The sequence below is a fragment of the Lampetra fluviatilis genome, chromosome 19 (assembly GCF_964198595.1).
Source record: "Lampetra fluviatilis chromosome 19, kcLamFluv1.1, whole genome shotgun sequence".
Classification (NCBI taxonomy): domain Eukaryota; kingdom Metazoa; phylum Chordata; class Hyperoartia; order Petromyzontiformes; family Petromyzontidae; genus Lampetra; species Lampetra fluviatilis.
The window spans coordinates 12,068,461-12,096,307 of record NC_136293.1 but is presented as its reverse complement, the minus strand read 5'-3'; the positions used below and the strand labels follow the sequence as shown (position 1 = coordinate 12,096,307).

General features: G+C 49.7%; 1 protein-coding gene across 1 annotated transcript in view; it reads right to left on the bottom strand.

The window, feature by feature from the left end:
• The window catches only part of PDGFC (platelet derived growth factor C), a 34,262-nt gene extending 10,392 nt beyond the window's left edge, over positions 1–23,870 (bottom strand). Inside the window, exons 1-3 of the mRNA XM_078865090.1 lie at positions 22,582–23,870; positions 7,555–7,738; positions 4,815–5,001 (exon numbers count right to left, since the gene is read on the bottom strand). Of these exons, the coding sequence (XP_078721216.1) occupies positions 4,815–5,001; positions 7,555–7,738; positions 22,582–22,726 (516 nt within the window). The 5' untranslated portion in view covers positions 22,727–23,870. The remainder of the gene's footprint in view (positions 1–4,814; positions 5,002–7,554; positions 7,739–22,581) is intronic.
• Between the last annotated feature and the right edge of the window lie 3,977 nt (positions 23,871–27,847).

Genomic DNA, 27,847 nt, shown 5'->3' with positions numbered 1-27,847 from the left:
GTTGTGTGAGCTTTTGTCGTTATCATCAGCGTCGGTCGTGATCTATCCGCGGCTGGATAAGGGCCTCTCCCAGATGCTGCAATCTTGCGCTGCCCTACGATGAAATACAATCCATGTGGCACCTGCATGCAAACGTATTTCATCAATCCATCTCTGCAGTGGGCATGTTCTTGATTTTGGATTTCATTCCATCGATCGTCTCGACCACCAGCCATGCAGGAGGGCGTGGGTTCGATCCCGACCCTGATGCCTGCTGTATATTTGGTTGCGTGGATTTTTTCCTCGGGTTCTCTCTTTTTTCCCCTCCACATTTAGAAACATGCATTTAGATCAATTCGATTATTTGGCTGCGATATATTTCCACATGATAAGCCACTTCGTTGAGCTATCACTTGTGGCCTGGTCGCTTTTGATAAATAATCTAATAGCTCGGTGGGCTTTTTAGTGATTTGCTTTCTTTTCGTATACTTTGCACTCCTAGCGTGTGTTCATACTGTTTGCTGTTGCAACTTTCAGACCCTGCTCTGACTGAACATCTGTGAAACAGAGCTTTAAAGCTCATGGCATTACTCCAGTATAAATCAATATTCGGATTCTGCTTCCAGCGGGCGTGTCCTGCCGAAGCCTCACTTGCCTTCATTAACGGTCAAGACGATGTCTCTAACTTGCATTCGTGTTTTTATTGGCGTTGTCATTAGCTATATCCAGATTGGATGATATCCAAATTGCGTGCAATGGAGTCAAGCCATGAAATGAAGAAACACCCCTCTGGGATGATAACAACAGCCAGCTGAGCATTACTCTGTGTCAGGGACCAGCCCCCAGATGATGGCATCACAGAACTACTTCTGGACTCTGTTCAATGGGTGCCTCATGTGCAACATTGGATTTCACACGCTACCCTCTCCCCACCATATAGAGTTGCAATTTGATTTGCGTGTAATTTATTTTGGGTCTCTTTACTGCACCGTCCCAAGTAACATTATCGTGCCGTGCAATTTGCGTAAGTGGTAGGTAAACAATCGATTCCACCACGTGGTGGACTCTACGCGTGTATCATAATACGAATTGACTCTCATCAACGACTCAAAAGCATCGTCACGTACTCTCTGCTCGACAGCTCTAAGGAATATCCGCTGCGTTTCAGTCCTTTTTTCTTTATTTACATGTATAAATGTGTACGCATCACATGATATTCATCTATTTAATACATGTTGTTCATCAGAGTCTGGATATAATTAGGAGTATGAACGTGATTTTCTTTTGCCAGGTTTCACGATGACCACGTCACGAAATGTGCAAAAACGACTCTGTCCAGCGACTTGTCCAGTTGACAAGTCGCTTTTAATCGTGGATGGTCCGAGCGCCTTCGGAGGCTATGCTCTCTCCGTCGGAGCGAGTTGCGACTGCTCTGACACAGGTGCTCGGGCAGCCTCTGAGCCACCCTTCGACCGGAATTCATTTAGCCGAGTGCTCCGTTGCGCTTCCGTTGAGAGCCGCCGTTAAAAAAGACGGAAGGGGGGAACGTTCGGAGGAATGGCCAACACAAATGTTTTGCCTCAACCTCGGTGATTCCATTCAGGGCTTTGTTTGGTCCGCCAACCAAGCCGGTAGCCACGCTTTCTTGTCAGTACTCATTAGACGAAAGAAATCAAAACAATATGGAGGCGTTTCCGCGGAGGCCATGCTCTACGCGGCTCGCCTCCAAATCGTTACAACTCCAGCCAACGCATCATCGTTCATTGCGATTATTATCATCATTTAATGTTAAGTCGACGGCGTCAGGCCATATTAATTTTTTTTAAATGGCCTCTGCGGCAACAAGTGGCCTGAGCTTCCTCGTTGTGACTAATTATACGGTGGGTTATTCGGCGCCACGTCCCCTGCCAAGGGAACTGTGCAACAGCAATAACGCTGAACAGTGCAAAAGCTGCGCTCAGTGCCTATTTGGAAAGGCATCCGAAGTGTGCCGCAGCATCAAATATAGACGTCGTGCGCACGCAAGTGTACACGTCGGGGGTCCATCCGTGCGCGGCCGCGTTGGTGAAATGCGTTTTAACGACGAATAAGCATTCCGCGTGACGAACGTAACCTTCGGCGTTTATAATCTGCGTGTCGCCGGGGATGGGTGGTCGGAAGCACAGCCACTGCGGGAGGTGGAACAGAAGTTGAAAGGTGCGTGGACAGACATGCATGCTGGGAATTGCATTTTTGGGACGGAGATAGGAAGACGAGCTTCAGAGGACAAGCACAGATTGGTCAGATCACACTGAGCGTTCATAAAAGTTGAGTGATCCTGGGCAGGACACATCATGGCTAGCACGGATGATGGTCGATGGATGATGGCCGGTGATGGGATGGCAGTCAATAAAGGGAGCACACCTTCGAGGATGACTACCGCAAGGGGTGATGACATCGGTTCGTGTGCTGCAGTGAGATGGATTATGGTATGTATGTATGTATGTTGAACTTCTTTCGCACCGTACGTAGTCAACCGCGCTAATCAGAGGTACGGGGAAAGGACAACAAACTAAACACAAAAAGTATTGCAGGACTCTGTGAAGTGACAATATGGAGATGACTTTATACAACGGTGGACAGATCGTGGCTAAGGATGATGATGATGATAATAATTCCTGACCGTTGAAATTCAAGAACTGTTCCAAGTTAAACACATTCCTGCAGAGGGAGCTGGTAGGAACGTTGGGTTGCTCGGTCAATGGCCAGGGTCAACGGCGGCGTGGTGTATTCCGCAAATATGGCCGACTGTGAGGGCGGGCACAAGCCGGCGTGAGTAGGTTAAACGTTGAGTTTTATAAGGGCACCACGGGGTGACCAGCCCCTCCCCACCCAGCCCCACCCCTCCCACCCCCAACCCAGCCCCACCCTCTCCACCATCCCCACCCAGCCCCTCCCCACCCTCCCCACCCAGCCCCTCCCCACCCTCCCCACCCAGCCCCTCCCCACCCTCCCCTCCCAACCCAGCCCCTCCCACCCCACCCAGCCCCTCCCTGCACGACGGACACAATAATCCCCTGTGGGCTGGTGTAACCAGGAGGTTCCTGCCAGTAAAATCCAGCCTCTTAAATAAGCATGGGGGCAGCACTCCTCTCGTGTTCACGGCGTTGAGCCAGTGAAATAACTTCCCATTCCTATAGTGGTGGTAAGCGCATCAACAGGGAAAATGTAGTTGACGTCTCACGAATTGCTATTTATTTTAAAACCCTAGAGGGGTGATGAGTAATTTCTTCCAACCACTGCAACACCGCACAGGATAACACTTGAAAAGTAGTAACGTTTGGTAGTAAAGAGTAACGTATAGTAACGTTCATTAATATGCATGGTCAGTGTTTTGGTTAAAGAGATGTACCATTGGTATACCTGTCGCTGCGGACTATGGCGCTGTGGACCCTGCCGCCTGAGTTTGATTCGTGGCCACGGCTAACATCACTGGCAGAGTGAACTGAACCTGGTTACCTCATTCACCGACCCACGCTCGCCAGCATGGTGAGCTCTGGCCAAACAACACCTGTGACCGATACGGTGGGTTGTTTGACGAGCAAGTGTATTCACAAAGGCTGTAAATCGTGGTTATAAATATGAAGGCATTCCGAAAAAAAGGCTGAGGTCATTCATTATATATTTACATACTTATTATGAAAAAAGTCCTTTTGCATAGCCGTACCCTAGAGTATGATCATAAAATCTAAGCTGGCTCTACCTCCCGGACCGAATTAAACCACAGCGGCCCAAGCGCTGTTATTAAATTAGCCCAACGGATGTTCTGACAGCTTCGCGTGCCGCTGGCCAGCCATGCCGGACCGTCAAACAGAGAGACAATCGGCCACCCGCACCTCCTCGGACACAAAGCATGGCTCGCACTCGACCCAATCCGCGAGGGTGATGCTGCCGCCAATAACGGTGAGCCGCATTTTTTTTTTTTTACAATTCGATTAAAATGTAACGATTGCGGCGGGCACGTGGTGAGCTCTGGTGCCTCCGTTGGCTGCAGGGGGGGTTCACACGAACCCCGTTACATAGAAGACGCACACGTGTCGAGAAACGCCGGTTCTTGCCAGACAATCGATGATTGTTCGACGCATTGGTCCACACCTCGTGGACACCCTGTATGATTAACAATGATCATACATGCAAGGGGCCATTTCTAGGTGGCAAAAGGGTGTGATCATGACCCCCCCCCCCCCCGGCTTTCTGTCGCTCCCCAACTCCGACCAGGCCTATACCATAACACCTCCTTATCAATCCCTTTAGTTTTACTGTATAACAAATACACCACCACTTACAATAACTCAATTCTTAATTTCTAATTACTATCATGCTATGGTACAAAATTTATCATTTCTGTAAAGCACCTTTGTAAAGGCTCTATATAGATCTCATTAGGATAAGATAGACGTGATCTTATCATCAACATCATCATTCCATGCATGTCACATGACATCACCATACTTTTGTGTATGGCTAAAAGTGGCTTCCTACGCAATCCACGAGCTCCTTCCCTGAGTGCCGTCACCAGGACTTCAATTGTGGCCGGGGTCTGTCCAAGTCGGTGATCCAGAATAGTTTTTGTTCTACTCCCGCACACAGAACACCACATCAGATGTACCACTCGCTCCACTTGCGGCTACAAGTCACGTGCCGACTCCCGTCTACCGGTGGGCCGCAAAAAATATTCCCGTGAGAAATGTAAAGCTCACCCCCCCTTACCCCCTGTCCCCCCAGCTTTCGCCAAACGTTCCGTCTCTGCGGCGAGCGAGCGGTGGCGGCAGCGGCTTAGCGAGCGGCGCACCCACCGTGTCCACGGACGAGTAGTAGAGGCGGAATCCCGGCTTGGCGGGGAAGTACTCGTCGGAGCGAAAGCGCACGAGCAACTGGTTCGACTTGGAGATCTGCTTGCCGCTGGGCGCCTTGGCCCCGCACCACCGGCCCCGCACGCTGCTGGCGCCGTCTGCCACGTCCTCCACCTCCACGTAGTCGTACCTGCGCGCCCGGCACGCCGACAACATTTCCCGCACCTCCGATTAGCACGGTTGGCTCCGTATGACGCGTTATAAGTTCCACAATACGTTGCGTACATTCACTCCACCGTGTGAGCCGGGGACTGCATGCTAGCCGTGTTAGGGCTGCACGTGGGATGGTGCGGCTGCCTCCCGCCAGCGGCGAATCGAGGAGTCGCCTGACTGTGACTACGCTAAAGTGCGTTACACCACTTGCATCACTGATCAATGGTGCCCGATTCTCGCTTCTATAGGAATGGAATCCATCGGACAACCCCAGACACCACAGAATAGCGTTAGAAACTCAACGTGTGTTTTTATGAACTCGTTCGTTTTGGTTTGCAAATGCCGTATGAAAATAATAAAAACACACTGGGTGTCATGCAGTGGAGTAGTGTGGTTGGGATGAAGTGCTAGGAATAACATGGAACTCCCTGTCCAATTTTGCCCAATTCTTTTTGTGGCTTAGCTCCTCGACACCTCTGACCCATGGGCCCAGGCACAGTTGCACCATCTGCACTCTCGATAGCTACGCGACTGCCAGTGATGCAAACTCCTTAAATTGGACCTAACCAAGCCCCTATGTGTTAAAACTTAATTTGGAGCTTTATGTACACTATGTGTTGCTCGATAAATCTTCTGAAGTCTTCAAAACTGTCGCTAGACAATGCATCACGTATTAAACACATACAGTAAATTGGTACAGGACGCTTGACGCAGAATATGGCAGGAATTGCTCCTAAGTGTACATAATGCCATCGTCCCTGAAAGTCGTTACATTTGTCGCTGTTTGCTCTGAGAAAATTCTAGCGGTGGGTAACCCAATGGTTTGCCAGATCCTCCGACAAAATCTCTGCGTTGCCAAATCTGGCCCACGGGGCTCCGTGCTGCGCAGCCGGGGGGGATGATATCCCTCCTCGGCGAGTCGCTCGGCCGTGGAGCGGACTGAGCTCCCGTCGCTCGATCCCGGGCAGGGTGAGTGGTTCGGGACGGGGTGGGGGGGGACCCCCCTTTGCTTTACGCTGACAACAAAAACAAACGAGCGAGCCGTGGGACCCTTGTGAACCACGCCCGCGCGCCTGCTCGCGCGCTACAGAGGGCGTGCGCCCGACTCCCGTGCTCTCTGTCCCACCTGCCCCCGGCGGTGTTTTTTTGCGAGTGCCCCTTGTTGCCCTTTGCCCTGGCATGCGCACTTAGGGCCATATAGAGGCACGGAGTGAAAGCCCCCCCCACCCCCCTGTAATCGGAGGACTGCATCTGATGCCGTTCGTTCCCCACACTATACCTCGGCCCTGATCCCATTACCCTCCCCGTTGCCACCCTCCGAGCTCCTCCCGCTCGCTGTCCCAAAACGACACCGGTTGCCGACCCGAACCCACGCCTTGTCCCCGAACGCCAACGCGACAACTGGGGCTTTAAAGTTTTTTTTTCGCCAGCTGCCGTTCCCCATTGTCGTGGCGATGGCGATGACTGGCGGACGGGCAGAGCGAGCTGCGTGGCCACGGTGGTGACGAGAGCCACTCGTGGCACTCATCGTGCAGTCAAAACACACGACGCAAATAAAAAAACAACGTATTGCCGGATTATCCATCTGCCATTCTCCCGCCACTGCTGAATGGAGGCAAAGGATTCTGCCAATTGGCATGGGGCTTACTTCCGAGTTCTGCCCTGAGGCCCAGTTGGCCTCCAGAGGGGCAGCTGGGACGGAGCGAGAGGGCACTCTGCTTAAGCACGTGACAACGAACACTGGAGAGGAGAGTGGGGCGGGGGGGCTCTTTTGCGATGCCACAATTCAGATGTCAACAATGTTACGTATTGTTAAATAGTGGGGGGGGGCAGTGTCATTCTGAGACCCTCTCTCTGGCAAGGCACCCCTGGCCGGGTGCCTCAAAAACATCGAGTTCTTTTTTTGTGTGCCTTGGCTGATTTGCTTTTAAACGATAAACTAAGACGTAGAAATGTTCGCTTTAATTGTTCGATGCTGCAGGCCACTAGACACAGTGCAGAGCACCTGCAGCTACCTCCATACTCAGAGCGGCGGTCCCAGGCTCGGCACTAGCGACTGAGCCACACAATCTGTTCTGCAACAAACTGGCGAGCAAGGGACTTAAGGGAGCCTTGGTTTCGCAATGCATTTCTCGTGCGCTTGCACCCATTCAAAGCAGTGCACGCACTGGCAAATGCCCTCCAACACGCGAATACAAATCGCACTGGCATGCAGCATAACGTGAAATGTTTACGTATTTTCTTAATTCAATTTCAAAGCCAATGTTGCCCATAAACCTCACAGACATGAGCACCGTTCCTTGGCGAACTGTACTGAATGTTTTAGGGGGTTTGTAGTTTTAGTGAAAACGTATGAGGTGTTCACCGACAGATGGATTGACGAGCAAACGAACAGACTGACAGACGTCAGGATGAACATAACACTGCTTGGGCATTGCACTGAGTATCCCATCGGCTCCCTAAACTAGGAGAGGGCATGCAGAGGCGACAGGGAAGGCCGCCCCCCTGGGATCTCTGGCGCCGTCCGTACTTGCACACGCTGTGCTCGGGCTCCTCCAGACCGAATCTCTCGTCGAATCCGAGCTGAATTCTCGCGCCAGCCTTGGCCAGGAGCCGCCACTGCAGGGCCAAGCCGCGCGGGTAGCCCAACGGGAAGCGAGGGCTCTGCAGGAATCCGTCGCCCAGCACGTACACCGTCTCCTCGGCTATGCCATCTGCAGCGACGGCACAAAAAACAACAACAACAACAAAACAGCGCGTCACTTAAGAGGGAGACGCAGCGCAGACAACAGAGAGGGCTTAAAGATCTTCAGCAACTCAACGTTTTCACAGCGCCCTCGTCAATCCAGCGATGGACGAAGCCCGCGCACGTGTCGGCCGTGGGGGTTTGGTTTGGCCATGCTTTGCCACGCTGCTCTGTGCGGGTTGGCGAAGAAAGGGCCTCAGGGCCCGCACAGATGTTGCTCAACGCCGATGTTATCCTTGTTGCGGGGAATGAACCAAGGTCTCTCGGTTTATAGTGCAGTGTGTGCTAACCACTCCACCACAATAAATGTGTTATCTTATCAATACGTCCCTAGGCTGTGTGTCCCAGACTCCCTGACCCGTGTTTGAAGCCGAGATTATTAGAAAAAAAGGCTTCAAAGTTAAGGTCAAGAGTCATATTATGGCACTCTCCTGTGATCCCCAACCACCATGCATTTCAACAATGTTAGTTCTAGGTGTGTGATAACGAATCAATCCATCGACTAAAATTGCTTATCACGCTTGGGATACGCGCATCGAATTTTGCGTGCAAGAAATCCATTATTTGCAATGCATAACAGAGAAACGAATGATACGCTAATGTTTTATATATGTAGGGTAATGCATAAAATACAATTGTACATGTGGGATATAGAAACTGAGAAACTATACAAAAAGACAGTAACAATTTTACGAAAATAAATACTTCAATCGAACCACAATACTGAATTGTGACAATTCATGCAATCACTGAGGGTTTCTATCTAGTTAATGCGGTGCCATCATGATGGCACTTTGAGAGAGGGTCTGACCTTGAGATTTTAAAACCCCGTCCAATTTATCGAAACTTCAAACTCAAGTCGGACATCCCGAGGCTCCACAGCAAAGGTTGGCATCGACAGCATGAGGGGCCCTTTTGTATTTTTGATTTTGTGCTGTATCCCTTTAAAACTGGGAGACCGTCAAAATTAACTGACTAAAGGGGGGGGGGGATTTGTGGTACTCTACCAAACTCTGTTACTGAACCGATGATAAAACCACATTCGCCAATTAATTCCGGGGCGCCACATTTTCTCCGTTGCTGCTGCCACATTCACTTACTTGAAATTAAATATGGCTTAAGTCCCTCAAGATTCCCAGCACTTATAGTGACGCCACGTTCGAAGACAAGACTATACACACGCGCATACCACACAAGTCTGCTGGCATCGTGCCTGTTGGGTTAAAATGAAATCCCTGCATGTCTTTAGTGATTTTTTTTGTTGTTGAAAGAATTGTGTGAGGGGTTGATTTTCTTCGTCTACTTCTTTTCCTTCCTCCTCCTTCTTCCACGCTGCCTTCCCTGTCAATCGAAGCGAAGTTGGATTTCGCACACCGTGCGAAAGAAAAACGATGAAAGGAAAGTCGAGAAGATCAGTTTAATAACAACCCGGGCTGTCGGTGATACAAGAATAATTTAAACGGCCACAACAGCGACGAGAAATATTGCATCTACAAAAAATTATTGGGGCTGCTGGCAAAATCTCCGCGTAAAGGAATGAGGAACATTCAGCGTGTCGCCCCTTTAACAGCCACAAAGAAAAGTCTCAAATTAAATCATTGCACACCTGCGCAGATGTAGCGGGCCTGCCTTGGGACGGCAGCGCAGGTGAGTGCGCCCTGTGAATCGGGCAGCAGTGCCCTCCGAACGCAATTGGAATGAGGATTTTTGTTTAAAGATCGCGAGACACGGCACCGATGTTCCCTGAAGCTTCGACAAGCTGAGAAGGAACGCGTCCAGTGCACAAGGGTTATTCACTACCAGGTGAACGGCGTTTGAGACAAAAGTCTCTTTTGATGGGTCAATCAGGCTTGCAAAACAGACAAAGCACAGTATAACTTAGGTGTAAAAAAACCCAAGCAATCGTGAAGATTAGAACAAAATCGTAGCGTATGATAAAAAATTAAGCGTGTGGGAATGAACTGATGGAGCAGTGGCACGGTGGCTGGCAAGCTGCACTCATAACTCGGTAAGCTGCGGTGGTTTGTGCCATCTTCACCGATCTTGAGCCCCCCCCACTTCACCAACACAAACTCGTCCGGTGAAATACTGTATCATCAAATAGCCCTGTGGCCCTCCCCACCCCCCCCGCCCCCCCCGTGACCGTCATAGCGTGGGGAAAAGCTTCATCCAGCAGTGGATGAACAAAGAGGCTGTAAATTCACTCGTGTACACAGCAAGCATGCAAACAGACGCACTTTCAGCCGCGCCTTTTTCCCCGAGCAAACCGGAGTGGCCCAACGCAGCGTGGACGGAGCCGGCGGCGTCTCGGGGCCGGCCAGCCTCGTGAGTGCGCCACGCGTGCCATGTGCTTCATGTAACGCTCATATTTGACAACGTCCAAGTCACGAATGTTCCATCGATGTTTTCTCTGCGGTGGGCGGCCGAAGTTGCGTTTTCATTCAATCAGCGATAGCATCCCCAGTGGCCACGTGTAGTCCTCGAAAATTCTAAATTGAAAACTCATTTCCTTAAGAACTGCTTTTTTATCTCTCTCCGTCTCTTTAAATTCTTAGTTTGTTGTCCCCCCCCCCACCCGCACAACTCCGACGAGCACGGCTGGCTCCGTACGGTGCGAAAGAAGTCCAACAGGCATGCTCACATATTCACAGAGACGTCCTCTGAACTTATCCGGTCGTCGACAAACGCGCGGCGTCCGCAGCGGCGCGGGTCTCATCACGAAGACTCCGACACTCCACCCCCCACACGGTGGAGGCTGGCTGCGCAGAGACTCTGCCCTGTGTCTGGCACGTGTCGAGCGAGGCGCCACTGACGGCTTGGCACGATGCAGGCAGGCGGACCGACTCAGCCGCGGCTCCGAGATCCGTGGGATCAGGAACGCGGTGGCACTCAGCGGCAGCAGCAGCAAGCAGTTGGTGCCCCCTCGATCGACGCGGCATGAGACCCCCTTTGCCAGTACCACAATATAATGATAGGGTTTTCTTCCCCTTTTTTCTGGCAACAAAACTGAAACATTCTTACAAGGATTCGTGTCTACATTAACCACAATACTTGCAGGCAAAATGCAAACAAGTATTGTGGTTAATGCAGACATGAATCCTTGTAAAAAGGTTTCAGTTTTATTTCCAGAAAAAAGGGGAAAACCCCCTATTATTATCGACTCGGCGTTGTTGCTTTCAGCTGCTGATTGATGAGGCCCCCCTCCCCCCTCGATGGGTGGCTCGCGATTAATGGGAATCCTCAATTCGCGATGTGGGTGTGGATGTTGCCACTTGAAGCTGTCGTCTGTACGCTGGGGAGCCACCCTAGACGCTCGGTTCCTTGAGGAAACTGCACTTAAACACTCTGACGCCTCCTCCTTCTCACTTAACACTGACGCCTCCAACTCCTCCTCATTTAAACGAGTAGTAGGTAGGGAGGTGAACCTTTTGTCTGTGTGATTGAGAACGAGGCACTGAAAGCCGCAGCGCCGACACGCAGTTTGGTTATTCGAGAGCTACAAACGCATGCACCGTGCTGATCATACAACAGCCATCGTCCATCGTCTCTCCTCTGCCGGATGAAGCTATCGCCACGCCGCTTGCATCCGTCACGCCCCTGCGATGCCACGGTCCATCGATTGCACGGTTCATCAGTGTCAACTCTATCGTCGTGGTGGTTGTCTTGATGGTAGTCGGGTCGCATTTCCCTGCCAATCCGTCGCCAGTTTCGCCCATTGGCCGTAGCCCCCCCCCCTGCATCGAATTGTCGTGCCAAAAGCCCGCTCGCTGCCCATCGAGTCCGATACGCGCTGTGCGTGTGCACTCTCCGATTCGCGTTGCCACGTGTTTTCCGCTCCCCGTCTCGCGGCGTAAATTCAAGTACAGTGTTCATTATGTCTCTGATTCTGGGTGCACTTTTAAGCTTTTTGTCGCATTTCCTCAAGAACAAATAAAAAATAAGAGTATAGAGAAGTGAAGTTTTAAACAAACAAAAAGAAGAGCCTGCTTTCCCAATCGTGTGGGCCCGTTCCTTGTACGCGAGGCTGAATAGTGAATTGGGGGTGTTACACCGTTAGGCTATGCGCAGTTAAAAATCACATTTTATTTCTAACTTTAAACTAAAAAAACCATCGCGTTTTGTTATTTCTGTGAGCCCCCTTTACCACCCCACCCCCTAACTTCCCCGCTCACCCCCCCCCCCCGGGGGCTCCCCGCCGCCTCCTCCCCCCCGTCTGTCGTGCTGCCTTACAACGCCCAGAACTGAACACACAAAAAATAATTCCATTGCAGTTGACCACGAGTCGAGACACATTTTGGAAACTCGTGCTCAGTGAAATTTCCAACCACAAGAACTTGACATTGACACTGCCCGCAGTCATTCCAACCGTGTAATACAAAATGATACTTTAATGCTTGAATAGTCAAGTACTGTTCCCACATTGCTGACTTTATTCGCCTGATTGATATGCCCCCGAGATGCGGTTGCGTCTTTAGGTGCGGCTGCATTTTGATGCCATACAAAAAACGAATATTAATTGTATTTGTATCACTTTCCCAGGTGAAAGTCCATTAAAATCACCGACTCATTCGCAGGATTGTGATTGCTATGTAAAAACAATTCTTCTCGCTATGTAGTGGCAAGGAATTTGAAAGAGTCCCACTGAACTATGATGCTGGCATGCAATGGCTTACTCCAGAGTGGTGAAGTCATCGCGTCTTGAATTCCCTGTGTTGTGGTGAATTTCCACAGACATTGCTTAATGATTACGGAAACTGCACTTGTCCCTATACCAATGCTTGCAGACTTAAGAAGTGAATACGATTAGTTATAGTTATCACTATAGTTATTACGAGGTAATTTATGATACGTAAATAAGGCAGGCAAACCTCGCGGTAAATATAAATTTAACATTTAGGTAGAAGCAGGCCCATTGGTTGATGGATGTGAATGTTATTTTGTTTGACAATGAAATAAACCTTTCCCTGTTTATCATTCTTGTTATTATTTTAGTGCATAATCATGCAATAAATATTGTTTTGTAGCTTTTCCTTTAGCGACGTTGCAGCACATACGCAGAGCACTTGAAAGACTGCAGGGAACATTGTCAACAAAAGTGCCGTTGTTTTTATTGTTGTAGCAACTCTGCAGAATCAAGATTGGATGTAGAGGTGCATCTTTGCAATTGCTTTACTCACACCGCTGCTGGCAGAAGGGCCTTCACTCGAGGGTGTGTTTGGCCTACTCTTCTATACTACTGGCCAGACATTTTGCAAGAGGTAGGGAGTCCCCACACTTCACCCCACGATACGCAACCTGCCGACAGAGTAACCGCGGTGTTCCCAGTTGTACCGCTGGCTGGACGAAGGCTGGGAGATTTGACAAACTTGCCCGATGTTTGCTGCGTTGACGGACCAAACTGGTGACCTCTGGATTGTGAGTGCGGTGTGCCAATCATTACACTCTGGCAGCATGCCGAGAATGGATTTGTGCGATCTCTCTCAAAAGGAGATTCTTCAATGGGACGCTATGAATTAAGGTCCGTAAATGAACTCCTCCTTTCAAACGACATTCTAACCACTGTATTCGTTCATGATTGTTCACCAACTCGTGTGTATATTTCCTGAGGAGGTAAAGTAATTGTCGAATCACTGAAAATGTAAATAAAATAAACTGACTTAGTGGCTACAAGGGCCTTTATCCCAGATCGTCTTCCGATAGCGATGTCGGGACAAGCGCAGTCATATTTCTATCGGCTAAACTCAAAAGTAACGTGATGCTTTTTTGAAATGTAGAATTTAACTTTTTCGGTGACCCCCTGCATGAGTTCAATTCAGAAACGGTGGCATCTTTTGGACTCAGGCGCACCCTCCAAAACAAATCTGAACTGAATGTTTTGTGGCTGTAGCCCATCGGGAAGACGGTTAGAATTAGCGCCTGGACAGACACTCGCTTGCAATCAGATACTAAATATAAGCAGTGTTGAGCCTTCTCCTCCTGCCGCTCGCGTGCAACACCGAGGCGTCGAAAACACACGCTGCCTGGCCACGTGTGGACAGGGCGCCCGCAGATAAAATAAGGAGGGCGGCTGCCACCATGGCTCTCGGGTGTCCATTACACAATCATTAGAGGCTTCGTCGTTTTGCCCTGCGGGGGGGGGGGTCAAAGTTTTGACAGCTCCTGTGCCAGAGCATCTGCCACCAGCGGCTGCCACCCCCACACCCCCCATCTCTTACTGCAACCCACCGCCTGTAATGTGGCACCGCATATTGTGTCCTTCTAAATTTGACACTCCGCTATGCCCGCGTCCGTAGCTCTCGGCTTTTATAAAGCAACGTCCTCCTCGTGCTAGAGTGCCCCTTTAATTCGTGAAGCCAATTAGAAATCCGGGTTTCCATGGAACCGTGTCTTTGAGACGGCAGCCGGTGTCAAATGAATATGGTCCATAAGCATTGGTGTGGATTGCCTATTAATCACGTTCTGCAGAGGAGCGAAACAAGAGTTTTGCTTTGTCAGTGTAAGTTTTTATTTTAGACAAGTCAAGTTTTGTTAAATAAAATGTAACTTATTTACATTAAACAGTGGAATTAAAGTGTATTTTCTAGATGTATAAATCCCACCCCCCCCTCTCAAGCAATGAAATGAATGTCCAAGCAAACCCCCCCCCCCCCCCTCTTGACTTCATGATGCACCATTACCACCTGTCACTTGACGGGCACTTATCTTATGCAAAGCCTCGGCCACAGCAAAGAAATGTGGCATTTCCACCGGTGGCTTAGGGCTATGACTGGGAAATAAGTGCATTTGTATGGGGAAGCACTTTGACTTTGACACCCAAATGCTAAAACATCCACGGATTATTTAGCTACAATCTCTCAACTGTAAAAAAAATAACTGAAAGACAAAGTTTTGTTTTGATTGCTCCATCCGGTGTTCGTGGAGGGCTTTTTCCTTATAACATCAGGCAACCGAGCAGTTTTTGTGCAATTAGCAGCACTGCTGATGAGGGTTTTTGCTGCTGCTGGAAAACACTGGTCCATGAGGCTGATAGGCTACGTCTAAATGTAATCTTAATGTGGAGGTGCAGACCTTTTGTCTCTGTTTATTTTAGAGCACTGTAAGTAGGGTTGCCACCCCCCCCCCCATATCTCAGAAACACGCGCGCACATCAGCCAGGGGTTTAATGAACCACACAGCACCGGCAGCATCCACAACCCATAGCGTTGGGCAATAACAACGTTGGGCTATTTATATGCGACCACAAGCATGTGCACGGTGCAGCATACATTTCTGCAAGTGGAAACACTTGCCAATTAAGAACACAAAAGAAATGCCGTGCGTGTAAGTACACGTGTTTTGTGTGAACGTGGATGTTGTTAAGCAAATACAGACTGAATACGTCTCTGTATGGTGTACATATGTATTTATAGATGTGCATTATGTGGTGCAGTCTGGTTAAGATCCCAGCCAACCAAGTCTGACCCAGGCTCTGCATATTGGTGTATTTGGCATAAGCCTCGCGTGGGTCGACTCAGCCTCAACTTAGTATCCGTTCTGGTGTGCTCATTATTAGCCGATTCTGATGACATAACAGTCTAAATGGTTACATCCGTGCCTACAGTAGAGCTACGACGACTATGCCTGTGTATAGTAAAACTTCACCTGTAGGTGGGTATAAGCAGACGAGAATACTGCATGTGTGTGTGTGCAAGGGCTAAGCCAATGGCAATAGACCACAACCTCTGTCCTCGCAGTTCACGTGGGCATGAGCACACTTTGTTGTACAACAGCGCAGTATATTGATAGCGAGGGCATTACTTAGAATTACTTAATGGTGCCAATGAAATGCCACCGTGTAATGGGACAAAGGTTTCGGTTGAAAATAAACTTCAGACGATCAGCACTGTCATTGCAGAACGGATTAAGGTTGAATGAAATGGTTAGGCAATGCTAACTCAGCAGGGAACATTCTTATAACCTATTCTTATAACTCAGCATTGTTAAGGCGCAGGCTGAAAAAAACACTATTATAAATGATACGCCTTTGCTAATGTCATGGGTCTATAAGATTAGCGAGTCACCTTATGCTCAAACTCACGTCCAGTGATTATCACCTCTTGCTGGTCTTCAATCACTGGTAGAAATTCCACATTCCTTTGGCCGGGGAGGCAATGCTGTATATCCATGGAACAAGCAACTGCTGACTGCAAGCCAGGCAGTGTCGTTTCACAAATTGGTGCTCAAATAGTAACCACAATGACATGGTGATACTGCTACTGATGATGCTGGATTATTCTTCGGCTGTCTCTGATGCTGCCCCGGGTGGTGATGATGGAAATCTGACGATTGCTGCTATCGTTGATGTCCCTGCTCATGATGATGATATCATTTTATTCAGAAGCTAAATCCACCTTGGCTGGGAATTGAACCCAAAGCCTCACTGACAGTCTTCGTGCTCTTGCGTGGTGGTTGTTGTGATTGATAGACACTCTAACGATGTTCTGGAAGGGCTTAGAAAGCCAAACATTCCTCATGTAGTTGAGCCTTTGCTTATGACTCGAGAGATTCAAAAGCCAACATATTTCCTAAAAGTTTTACTCTTTCATTTTTGAACTTGGCCCTGCGGAGCTTTGCTATTGGAGGTTTGGAAGGATGCCGAATCAAAATGTGACATCAGAAATATGATCACTCGATTTCTCTGATACTTTTGTTGCAATCGTTATGACCCTGAAGCCAATGGAAATCAGGCAAAACTACCCTTACCGGTGACCAGCATTACATCCACGTGCAATAGAATTGAGATGTGGTGTGCTAGTGTGGTGCAGCGTGGTTGGCATGGGCCCTGGTACAAGGAATACAATGGAGGACCCTTAGGCCTCTCCAGCCTGTGGGCCCTGGCCCAGTTGCATGACCTGCACACTCTCGATAGCTACTCCAATGGTCATGGTGGCATGGTTCTGTGCACACACACACATACACACTGTACAGCGCGCATCCATCTGTCCAAGTTGCATTCTTTGGCCACGCATTGTGGCCTCTTCCCAACAAAGCAGCGTGTGTGTGCGTGCCCTTTGCTAAATGGCTTTGCCATCGGGCGAGCCATACATCCGTTAGAGCACGCGGGTTGCGGTGCTTTGCCTTTATGTCGAATTATATAAGGCAGGCGAATTACTTGATTTACCAGTGATCCGTTTCGTCCACGTGCAGTGTTTCTTTAGGCTGATCTCGCCCTATATCAGTGAAACCAATCAACTTGAGGGCCATATTTTTGGGGGAGGTACAAATGAGTAAATCAGGCTTTTGGGATATATTTAATTATGAGCGTATATTTGTTTATGAATCTGAGCCAAATTTAATCAGTATTACCCTTCTGGAACGTTACTAGAATTTCCACACAATAACTCAGTCGCATCTGTCTACGTATATTGATAACGGATATAAGTAATGTCTACGATAAATACACACACACACATTGCTCAGTGACACGGTGTGGTAACCATTGGCCCTGGTGCAAGGAATGAAATGGAGCCCCTTGTGTAATTCTCCCCTTCTTTTTTCGATGTAAAGCTTTCGTGACAGCAGGGATTCATCTTCTTGGTTCTTTCGGTAAAGTCACGTAGAAGGGAGATAATAAAGTAATAAAAATAAACTATAAAAAGATAATTATTTAATAAAATATTTACTTTATTATTTGTATTACTTTTTTAATTAAATAATACAAATAAAACATAGCAAAATAAGTAATTAATAAAAAAATCATTTTATGATGTTTTTTCATTATTTTATTATCTCCCTTCTACGTGACTTTACCGAAAGAACCAAGAAGATCTCCCCTTCTTCATAACCTGGCGCCAGGGCCCCCCGGCCTGTGGGCCCTGGCGCAGTTGCACCGCCTGCACACTCGAAAGTTACATCGCTGATATTGCTGTAGCCTGCGTCTGTATGTACTTATGCATGTTGAACTTATTTCGCACCGTACGTAGCCAACCGTGCTAATCAGAGGCGTGGGGGAAGGACAACAAACTCAACACAAAAAAGCAGCTCTAAAAAAATGAGTTTTCAATCTCGATTTAAAAGTGCATAGCTGCGGAGGATTCCTAATATCGGAAGGAAGAGATGGAAAGGGATGGGGAGGGGTGACGGGTGAAGGGGCAGAGCTTGGAATCGCAGCATGAACTTGCTCGGGAAAAGAGGGAGGGGGAGGCGGAAGACCCTATGCGCTATTAAGTCACAACCAAGAATTTATAGCTGGGAGGCGAACTTGCGTCAACAAAAACAAAATAGCGAGCGAACGATGATAAAAGTGTTCAGCGCATGTATTTGACCAACGTGAAGGCACTCAACTTAACCATTAAGCTACGCTGTTAAAATTCCTATGTGAGAACAGGCACATACGTTCATCTATAAAAATGTTGTTTATGGAATGCAATAAAGAAAAGAATGAGAATGTGCTGCTGCTGCCAGAATCTGTACGCCTTTTTTCTCTCTCACTGTGTATCTTTGGCTCTTGTGTGTGTCATTGTGACATGGTGTGAAAATTACAAACGCGGTGGTTGTTTTCAGTTGGGGGACGGGGCATTGGTGTAGCCGGGGCTGGCATGGGCCCTGACGCACGAAAATAATATCCGCTCTCTCCAGGTACCCAGTGGCTGGACACCTCTGGCCTGTGGGCCCCGGTTCAACTGCACTACTTGCTAGCTGTACCGCTGATGCAGGCCTTGCTTGTATGCCAAGCAGTGAGAATAGTAACAGAATCATTATGCTATGTTCATTCGATTCACATGGATTGCACATGACGAGTTTACGTGACCTACATCGGCCAATAGCCGGGCAGTTGTGTCTATACACACGTGGTCTGTAACCGAGCACTTCGGAGGCAGCGACGATTGTTGGATCGCTACAAACTTTGTGAAACTACCTTCCCATGGGCGTCGAGGTACCATACCCTGGCTCGAAACGAGAAGGCGGCACGGCGATAGAATGTTGCCTCCTCGCGTGCGAGGATTGTCTCGGGATGATCCCGTTTCCTCCCACTCGTATGAACACTCGTGAAATTTGCTGAAAAGATCTCAAAAATAAAGACCTTTCCTGAAAATGGGTCACACGACTCGGTGTGGCTGTGCTGGATAAAATAAGTGAAAAAAATATATACAGTAACTACAACCCACGACCTTCATCATGGTGTATCTATATACACATGTTCTTTGGGAGGGGGGGGGGTGTAGGGTTAAGGTTGTTAAAATGCATTGTTAAACGGTCACGCACGCAACATGAGCACGTTCCGAGAAGCATTGTGTGCCAGCAAGTGCTGCTGCTGTTGCTGCATCACGTTTCAGAGTCGCACGTTGTTATTCCAGCGAGCCCCCTCCACAACACTTCCCTTGCAATGTGATTCTCATATTTCCCGTCGTCGTGTTCGTTACAATGAACTGATGGGAGGCTGCATTTGTTTTACTTTTAGATTTTTTTTTTACAGCGCTGCTGACGTTAAATGAGACAGTTGAGTTGAGGGTTCCAGGAGACTCATTCTCTAAGGTTCCTCACCCGCCCTCCCCCCCACACCACCAGTCCCAGCCTTGGTAGCTGACACTTGGGGAGGGAGGAATCCCCACCCAGTCTGTAACCACTCTCCCTACTCGGAGGCCCCACTGCACCCTGCAGGCATCAGGTGATGGTGTACGTGTCAGTCAATCCGCAGCGCTGTCTGATGGCTTTGTGGACAAGAATGACCCCCAATGGCATTTCGTTCCTAGAATCGGAGATTCTTCTTCTCACTCAATATATTCTGGGTCATCGGTAGACCGGTGAAAGGCACGTGGCGAGTTAGCCTGTAGCCGTAGTTGAGACTCGGCGCGACACGCACGGTGCGGAAATATTTTCTGAATCGCCGACTCACGGAGAGAAACATTTACGGGCTGTACAATCGCACATTCTTACGATGTTACATTCGGTGACTGGCAGGTCCTTTGTGTATTGCTGTAAAATTACATTACCTTGGAATTGACCATCTTCACCGTGTGTGTGTATATATATAATATACCGTAAATAGTTTCCCCGGCGCTGCACAGCGTGTATGTAGATAGATTGCGCAAGGTCACATTTTCTTATAAATAGTTTCTGCACTGCATTTCCTTGGAAAATGTGAAAAGATACTCTGATAGCAAATTAGGTGTGTGTGTGTATGTGCGTGACATTGCAACCAAAAGACATTATTTGTTTCATCGTAAAACAATGTAACTCAATATGACTTTTCAGGTGGGGTCCTGCATTGGGATGTTTAGCCAATTCCACTCGTGCGTGTTTGGCTCTAGATGAGAGGAAACTGAAGAGCCCAGAACAAAGCCCACGAGCCGCCATAGACTGGTGGCACTCGGCACTGCCATCTGATGGCCACCTCCTCACGGCTCGAGTTCTACGCCAGCTGGAAAGCCCTGGTGATCTGCTTGCCAAGTACTAACCAGGCTCACACCTGCTTAGCTACCGAGGTCTGACGAGGTCGCGAATGCATTCAGAAGCTGTTTCCTCGTACACAGTGAAAGCACCAATAAACAAATGAATGGCTGAATGAGAAGTAAGAGATATTGTGTGTAACACTGAGGACCGTTATGATCTACGTGGACATACATAGACTCTATATTAAAGTGATTCTTTTGGGATCTTACCCAAATAGACTGGGATCCGGTTTCAGCATCATCACCGGTAATGACAATATGGCACCGGTGTATACATACTGGATATGTTAGGTTGTACGTATCCGTACCTTTGTGTAGTGTTTACGAATGCCAAATTACTTAGAGGGACGGCTTACATTTTTAATAGTAACAGTTTTTTTTTCTGCAGTCAGATAGAAGGGATATCTCAACGTTTGAGCCTCTTGGCTTTCTTCACTTAATACTAAGGTGTGTAAAAGAACAACTTAGTCAATTATATTGCAAGAGATATCTGTTCAGAGCAGTGAATGGGATTGGGCAGAACACGGTGGCTAGAAGAAGACACGATGGCCGGGTGACGAGACGAGTGCTAGAATGTCAGCCAGGGGAGAGAACAGCCCAGGCAAGATGCCCACTGTGGAGATGGAGCGATGAAGTGGGCTCACGTGCAGGCGCGAGATGGATTGGGGAGGCCTACAAGCAGGAAACGTCTTGACAGCGAGGTCGTAGATGGTGACGCGGTGGGGGTTCGTGATGATGCAGATTAGTAGGTTGGGTGATGCGGGTCTTGTGCAATGCAATTCGCCGTTACTTCATGCACAAGTCTAGCGAGGCATCTACCACATTGGCTGCCTGACTCTACTGTCGCCCATAGAACGGCAGCATAGCTTGCATACTGCGTATAATTATAGCAGTTGACAGCCCGTTATCAATCCACTGCTGGATGTGTTTTTTTTATCATACTTCACCGTGCTGGTCAGTGCAGGTTGATGAAGACAAAAGGCGAGGGGCCCAGACAGATTCAGTTATTAGTCGTGGCTCGAAAAATATATATATATTGTCATAATGTACTGCCCTTTGTCCATCTGTTACTGGCTGAAGGCTTCCCCAGGCATTGTGTAGGCTATGCTACACGCATGTGAGTGCGTGTGTGTAGTCTGACCAACAGGTTTTCCGTTTAATAAGGGGGTATTGTAAGAGGGTGGAATTGCGCAAAATGTTAGGCATTTCCCTCGGGCTGCTGCAGGCAACTTAAACGCTTTGCTGACTTCAACTGCGCGCGTGTAGCAGTGGCGATTGTCCGAACGCGTCCTCTGGTTCCCCGCACTGCATGGTGCGATGTGTAAAACATCAGCACCGGGGAGACAAAGGCGGCCGGACGTGGTTCCGGCCACACCGCTCCCGTCGCACCGCTTAATAACTGCTCGCAAAGCAGCGCGTGCTCCCATCGGTCTGGACGGTTTTTCGGCGAACTTTATCCTCTAGGATGTGATACGCGTGCCGTCATTCTGCGGTTGGGCAGCGTAGAGGCGATACAAGGTGACTTACACGCCTTGAAGAGCGATCGGTACTCGTGTGGGCGAGGTGATGATCAGCAAGCGGCATAGCAAAGGCGATGACAACAGAGTCGTAAGAGAATGCACGTGGAGTTCGGAGGCTCTTGACGCAATCGCGGAAACGCGGCACAGACAGCAGCGGTCAAAGGCCGTGGCATGTGCCATGTCTTGTTGACTTTCTGAGCAAGGCACCGATGCATATTGACTCGCCAGGCTAAACGTGGTCGTACTATATCCGAAATGCCGTGCAGGTAAAAAGGCGACGAGTTTGCGGCGTTATCATACTGCGAGCTGATGATCGTGCTGACCGCTGGCGATGATGATAGTGCTGATACCGATGATTCTCATGATGAACCTACTGCTGCCGCTAATCATACTTCTGCTGCTGCAGCTGCTGTTGCAGATGGAGTTGCTGTCCAATGAAGACGCGTCTGCTCCATGCTGATGGCGATATATCGTACGATGAGAGTGCTGGTGTTAGTGATGATGATGTTGCCGATGCTGATGTTTCTTCTGCGTGTACTAACGATGGTGATTGTGATCCTACCGTCGCTGATGATGACACTGACGACGATGCACTGCATCATAATGAGTCTGATGCCGGCGCTGCTGCTACTGCCCTCGATGATATTGCCTTGTGACGATGGTGATTCCGCTGCTCCTGATGATAATATTGATGGTGCATAGTACTAGAATTACTATGGTACTGCTGCTACATGCTGTACTAACCGTGCGCATGATGCTCCTGCTGTTGACACCGCACCTGGTAGTTCTAGGCGAGAAGCACCGTGGTCCCCCCCACCCCCCCCCCCCCGTGTCCCTTTGGTCACTCCGCTCCCACTCACCGTTCCTTGTCTTGGGCGCGTTGCGTGACGCCTTCAGCATCTCCGACTGAGCTCCCACGGCACTCCCGGGGCGCGCTCCCTGGCTGAGCAGCAGCAGCAGCAGGAACAGTGGCGCGCCAAGAAGCGACGACATTCCGCTCCGCATAGCTCGCAGCGAGCACCGACAGTGAACGAAACTAAACCAGGGTACAACCAAAGCGGGCAGACACCGCCACGGTCGATGGGCAGCGCTGGAGGCGACTTAGGCTCGTCACCACGGGCTCTGACAGCCCCTTAGAGTCCGTCCTTGTTGCAGCAGCCGCTACCGCACGTGGTGCCTGCGCTCTTTACGCGCGACCCACTCTTGGTTACAGCCGGAGCGGCGCGCGAGTTGAAGGGAGGAGACACCTGCCGTTCGCTACTGCTGCTGCTGCTTCTGCTGCTGCTGTACAAAGTCCTGCAGAAGTGTCGCGGATCGCCGTTAAATTACGCCTCTCTGCTGTCGTCGCTGTTGCTGTTATAGCTGCGTTAGTTGTTGCTGCTGTTGTTGTTTGAGCTGTGATTGCGGGACGCTAGGCTTACTGCTGCTACTGCTGCTGCAAGTTTGTCGCTCTCCCGTCCACTCCGCCCGCCTGTGCGCGCGCTTCGCGCCTCGCTGTTTCAAACCCACGGAGCGTCGTTGTTGTTCTTTGCCGAGTGGCTGTCTCGCATCGAGTCCCCTTTCGCTTTCTCGTTAATTTAAAACCAAAAGCGAAAACGGAGCAACGCTACCCGCCTCTCCCTCCCTGGCCGCTCGAGGGAGCAGCGAGACGATGCGTGCGTGCGTGCGGAAGCACAACGCCGATGATCGCGTTTCGACTGCAGACTCTCTCGCCGCGCTCTCTGTGCCCTTCCACTCACTGCACACGCGGCTCTGTCGATGTGTCGAGATGGCTGTCCGCGAGCAGCGCGCCTGCTCGTCTGGCTGCTTGTCGGTCGGTCGGTGCCGTCTGTCCGTCTGGCCCCTGTGCGCGCGCGCGGTTCGATGTGTCGAGTCTGGGCCCCTTCCTGAGCGTGTCGCTCGCAGGCACGCAGCCGGGGAAGGCAGTCTGGGGGTCTATGCTCGGTGCTGCGTGCTGGCCCCGCAGTTTAATAAGACCGACTTGTGTAGAGCAACCTCCGCCCCTCTCTCTCTCTCACACACACATACACGCGCACGTACCAGAAAGAATATACTGGCCTCAGGCCAAGGAAATGAGCTCAAGCCCTTTGGAAGCGACGCAGCAGCTTAGACCGTAGCCGCGGCTGTGGCTTATTTTAAGTCCTCTGGCAAGGCGAGCGCCGATCGCCAGCTGAGAATGGTTGGGGTGCAGTGGCGTTTCAGATGTTTGCAGGGGAGGCAGGGGAGGGAGGGAAGGGAAGCATGCGGGGGTGGTGTGGGATGGAATGGAGGAGGCGACAATTATGAGTGGCACATTTCCCGAGGGCACAGACGGACTGGGTATATGGGGCAGCAGGACTGCCGTGTCTCACAGCGACGGGGTCGGGGTTTTTCCCCCCTTTCTCCCCACAAGAACTGAAGGGGGAGTTGTCCGTACAGGTGTTGCGAGTCTGTGTATTTTCCGACGCGTTTGCCAGGTCTGAGCGGTCTCCTGCGTAGGCAAAGAGGCCCAGGAGTGAGCAGATCATAAATCTTCATCACCCCCCCCGCGCCCCCGTCACGCCACGCTGTCTGAAGTCTATAAGGCGAATGCGATGCATATATAGCAGGGTCGTAAGCAGGTTATTGCCAAGTCGGATCGTTTTAGCGTAGAGATAGATGATACACTCCGACTGTTGACTTCGACACAAGAGAAATGAGAACCCAGGCAAAGGCATTGAGGACATCGGTGTTTCTTTTTTAAATCGCGGCCAGGGTTGTTGTGGACAGCGCCCTTGTTTAGCAATCCACTGCTGGATGAGGGAGGGCATCTCCGCGCCTGTACGGGTCACTGGGTTGTTTAATTAGAATCCTACATCGTGCCGCCGCGGGCGGGTGAAAGTGGAACGCATGGATGTGGGATTACAGAGTGGTCCACAAGTCTTGTGACCCTTTAATTTTTTTTTCTCTTTTCAATATTCATTTCTGTTTTAAATAAACATTACTTTTAAACATGAAGCTTTAGATAATTAAATGAGGGGGGGGGGGTCTCACGACACATCTGGACCACCATGTACATCACAGTACAATGTATTGTGATGTCCTGCTCTCGACTGCACACAACGCAACCCCGCAGCAGCCTATAGCACCTGTAAGTAGCGGCATGGCGGTCGCCCATCCAATGCTATTCAGACTCAAGCCCTGCTTAGCCGAGTTCCCTGTAAGTTTTTTTTATATAGATCGCGTAAATATATATATAAATCGTTAAACCCGCCACCAGCCCACCACGACACAAATTTACGCGATATAACCCCCCAAAAAAACCTGTATTATGGATGATATTGGTCGCGAAAGCCTACGTGTTAAACTTAGTTCCCTGTATCTGACGGAACCGAGCCCATTCATTGTGATAAGGTCATATGGCCTTGGTTTTTTCAGTCACCTACAATTTAAACCATCGCCAGCAATACAACCATCAGCAGCAACAGCACCAGCAGCGCCACTTACCGGATTATTATCATATCCACGACTGCAGAGTGAATAGTGAATACTCCACAAGTGAAAGTTTCGCTTGGCTCGCAGTAGCCGCCGGGTTCGCTCGCGGTCATAGGATTAAGCGGTAGGGCAACGCGTTTATTTGACCCCTGTGCTCAGACCCCAAACTGCCTCTTTTCCCATAGCCACGTATGACGATGACGGTGGTGGTGGTGGTGGTTTCAGTTGTTAGGCTGTTTCTCTTGTCTGCTGGCGTTATCAGCTCTTGGTGTGGGTCAATGTGCGCCCCTTGACCTGAGACGTCACCCCTAGACGCATCACCGCTCGCTCTGCCCTTTCGCGGACTGGACGCTTGCCTGTCGCTGATGCCGATAATAATAACGAGGCTCTTGATCTTGATGAGATTTACAACGCGGGCAGGACCCCTGAATGGTTGGAGGGTCGGGGTCACGCCTGTGGTGTCGTGGATCTTGGCTTCGTCCGCTCCTCATTGATTTGTAGAGTAGGAGTTTCGAAAACTTCAGTCCGCACGACCCATTCCCAACCCCGCTACGTTCTTTTATTCATACCCCTCCCCCGCGTTTACCGATTTACTCTCCATTCAAACACAAATCAACTCGTTCCACGCTGCACGCGCCCAATGATTGTTAAACGTCTCACGTGACGCGCGAAGCAATTAACGCGTCACGTGACACGCGTGCGCTCACATCGAGATCTCAATCTTAATACAAAGCGGATCAACGCAAGCAGCGTGAACAGCGGCAATACTGGTAGGAACCTCCTGGTTACACCAGCCCACAGGGGATTATTGTGTCCGTCGTGCAGGGAGGGGCTGAGTGGGGAGGGAGGGGAGGGGCTGGGTGGGGAGGGGCTGGGTGGGGCTGGGTGGGGTGGGGAGGGGCTGGGTGGGGAGGGGCTAGGTGGGGAGGGGCTGGGTGGGGAGGGTGGGGCTGGGTGGGGGCTTATAGGGGTGGGGCTGGGTGGGGAGGGGCTGGTCACCCCGTGGTGCCCTTATAAAACTCAACGTTTAACCTACTCACGCCGGCTTGTGCCCGCCCTCACAGTCGGGCATATTTGCGGAATACACCACGCTGCCGTTGACCCTGGCCATTGACCGAGCAGCCCAACGTTCCTACCAGCTCCTTCCGCAGGAATGTGTTTGTTGTAACGTGCTCCACCCAATGTAACGCTCAGTTTACTTATAACACACTAGCAACAGGGACATTACAAATGGCTTAAATGTGGCTTTATTTTCAAATTTGTAACAATGCGCACAAGTTGGCATGTACACTTATTTTATTAAACCATCTTAGGTCTTGCTCGTTACTCCGCAGCCTAATTGTCAGCCAAGTACGACACAGAGGCTTCGCTACGCAAACAAAACGTTGTTGTACAACAAAACGCGTGACTGCATCTTTCAGATTGCGTTACACGTAAACATTGCCGAGAGAAAAGTCACCGCAGCTCACGGATTCCTTCCAAAGATTTTCGTTCCCAGGTTTCTGCGGGCAGCCTCTGTCGACTAAACATCCTCGCGGTGACAAAGGCAGCGGCAATACAGAAAACAAACACCTTTGCCAAGGAAAGGCAGGCACGCTTCCTGACTTCTCTATTCTTGATTTCATTCTTGACCAGAAGGCGACAGGGCAGTGTATCCAAGAAAAACACGCGGAAGAATGTTACAGCAGCTGCAACCGAAAAAAAAATATTCACGCGTATGGAAGTGTCAACGTACGCCAACATAAAATGTTTTACCGAGGAACGCGTGCAGGACATCTGTAAAGTGATCGCAGCTACACACGAAGGCGATGTATAAGAAGGTATGCCTAACAAACGGTGGTGTTACATAAGTGATTAAACTTACTGCGAAAAAATAGAACGCCCGAACTGCGAGGTTAACGGCTGTTGAAATGTAACACCCATTTCACCATCTCGCAACACTCTCGACAAGCAGATAATAGATTTACTGTGCAGGAATGCTTGAAATGAAGACCGTTAATGAGGGATGGCTGCCTGCCCTTGAGCCTAGCAGCGCTTCATCTCGACAAACGCCCTCCACATATATCATCCTTGGGGCACATAAGTGTCCTTTGTATTCCTGCCTCTGCTTGTGACTTAATGCCCCGTTGTTACCGTTTTGCTCTTCTGACAAGCCGTCCCTATTTTCCGACGAGCACTTATGCTAGAAGTGCTTTGGTTTTCACAAGTGGGACAGATGCCTCCGCACGAATGTGCACTCTAATGCCCTCGCTGGTGTACAAATGTCCCTCCTTGCATGTCAAACTTTGCCACGGCCTGTTTCTTGACACGTTCCAATACAGTATGCTTGGATGAAAACACGAGGTGGGTTGATAAGTTGAGTTCATGTGTAGCGATGTTCCCTCGACAGTACTGAGCACTACGCGGTTCCTTTACAATATTAAGGGCAAAACAAATGTCATTTGGTGCTTGCAATTAGAACACTGCACCTTTTTTACACAATACATTCAGATCTATGAGCAGGCGAAGAGATTAAATAAATAACAACATATACACTGAAGAGTAACGTATGAGTCATTTAACTAGGATTGCCTCACCGAGTGTCAATTACCCTCTTTGAGGCGGGGCATGCGTTGTGCGGAGGAAATGTGATCACCTGGATAAAACCTGCACAGGAGGGCATAATGCTCAAAT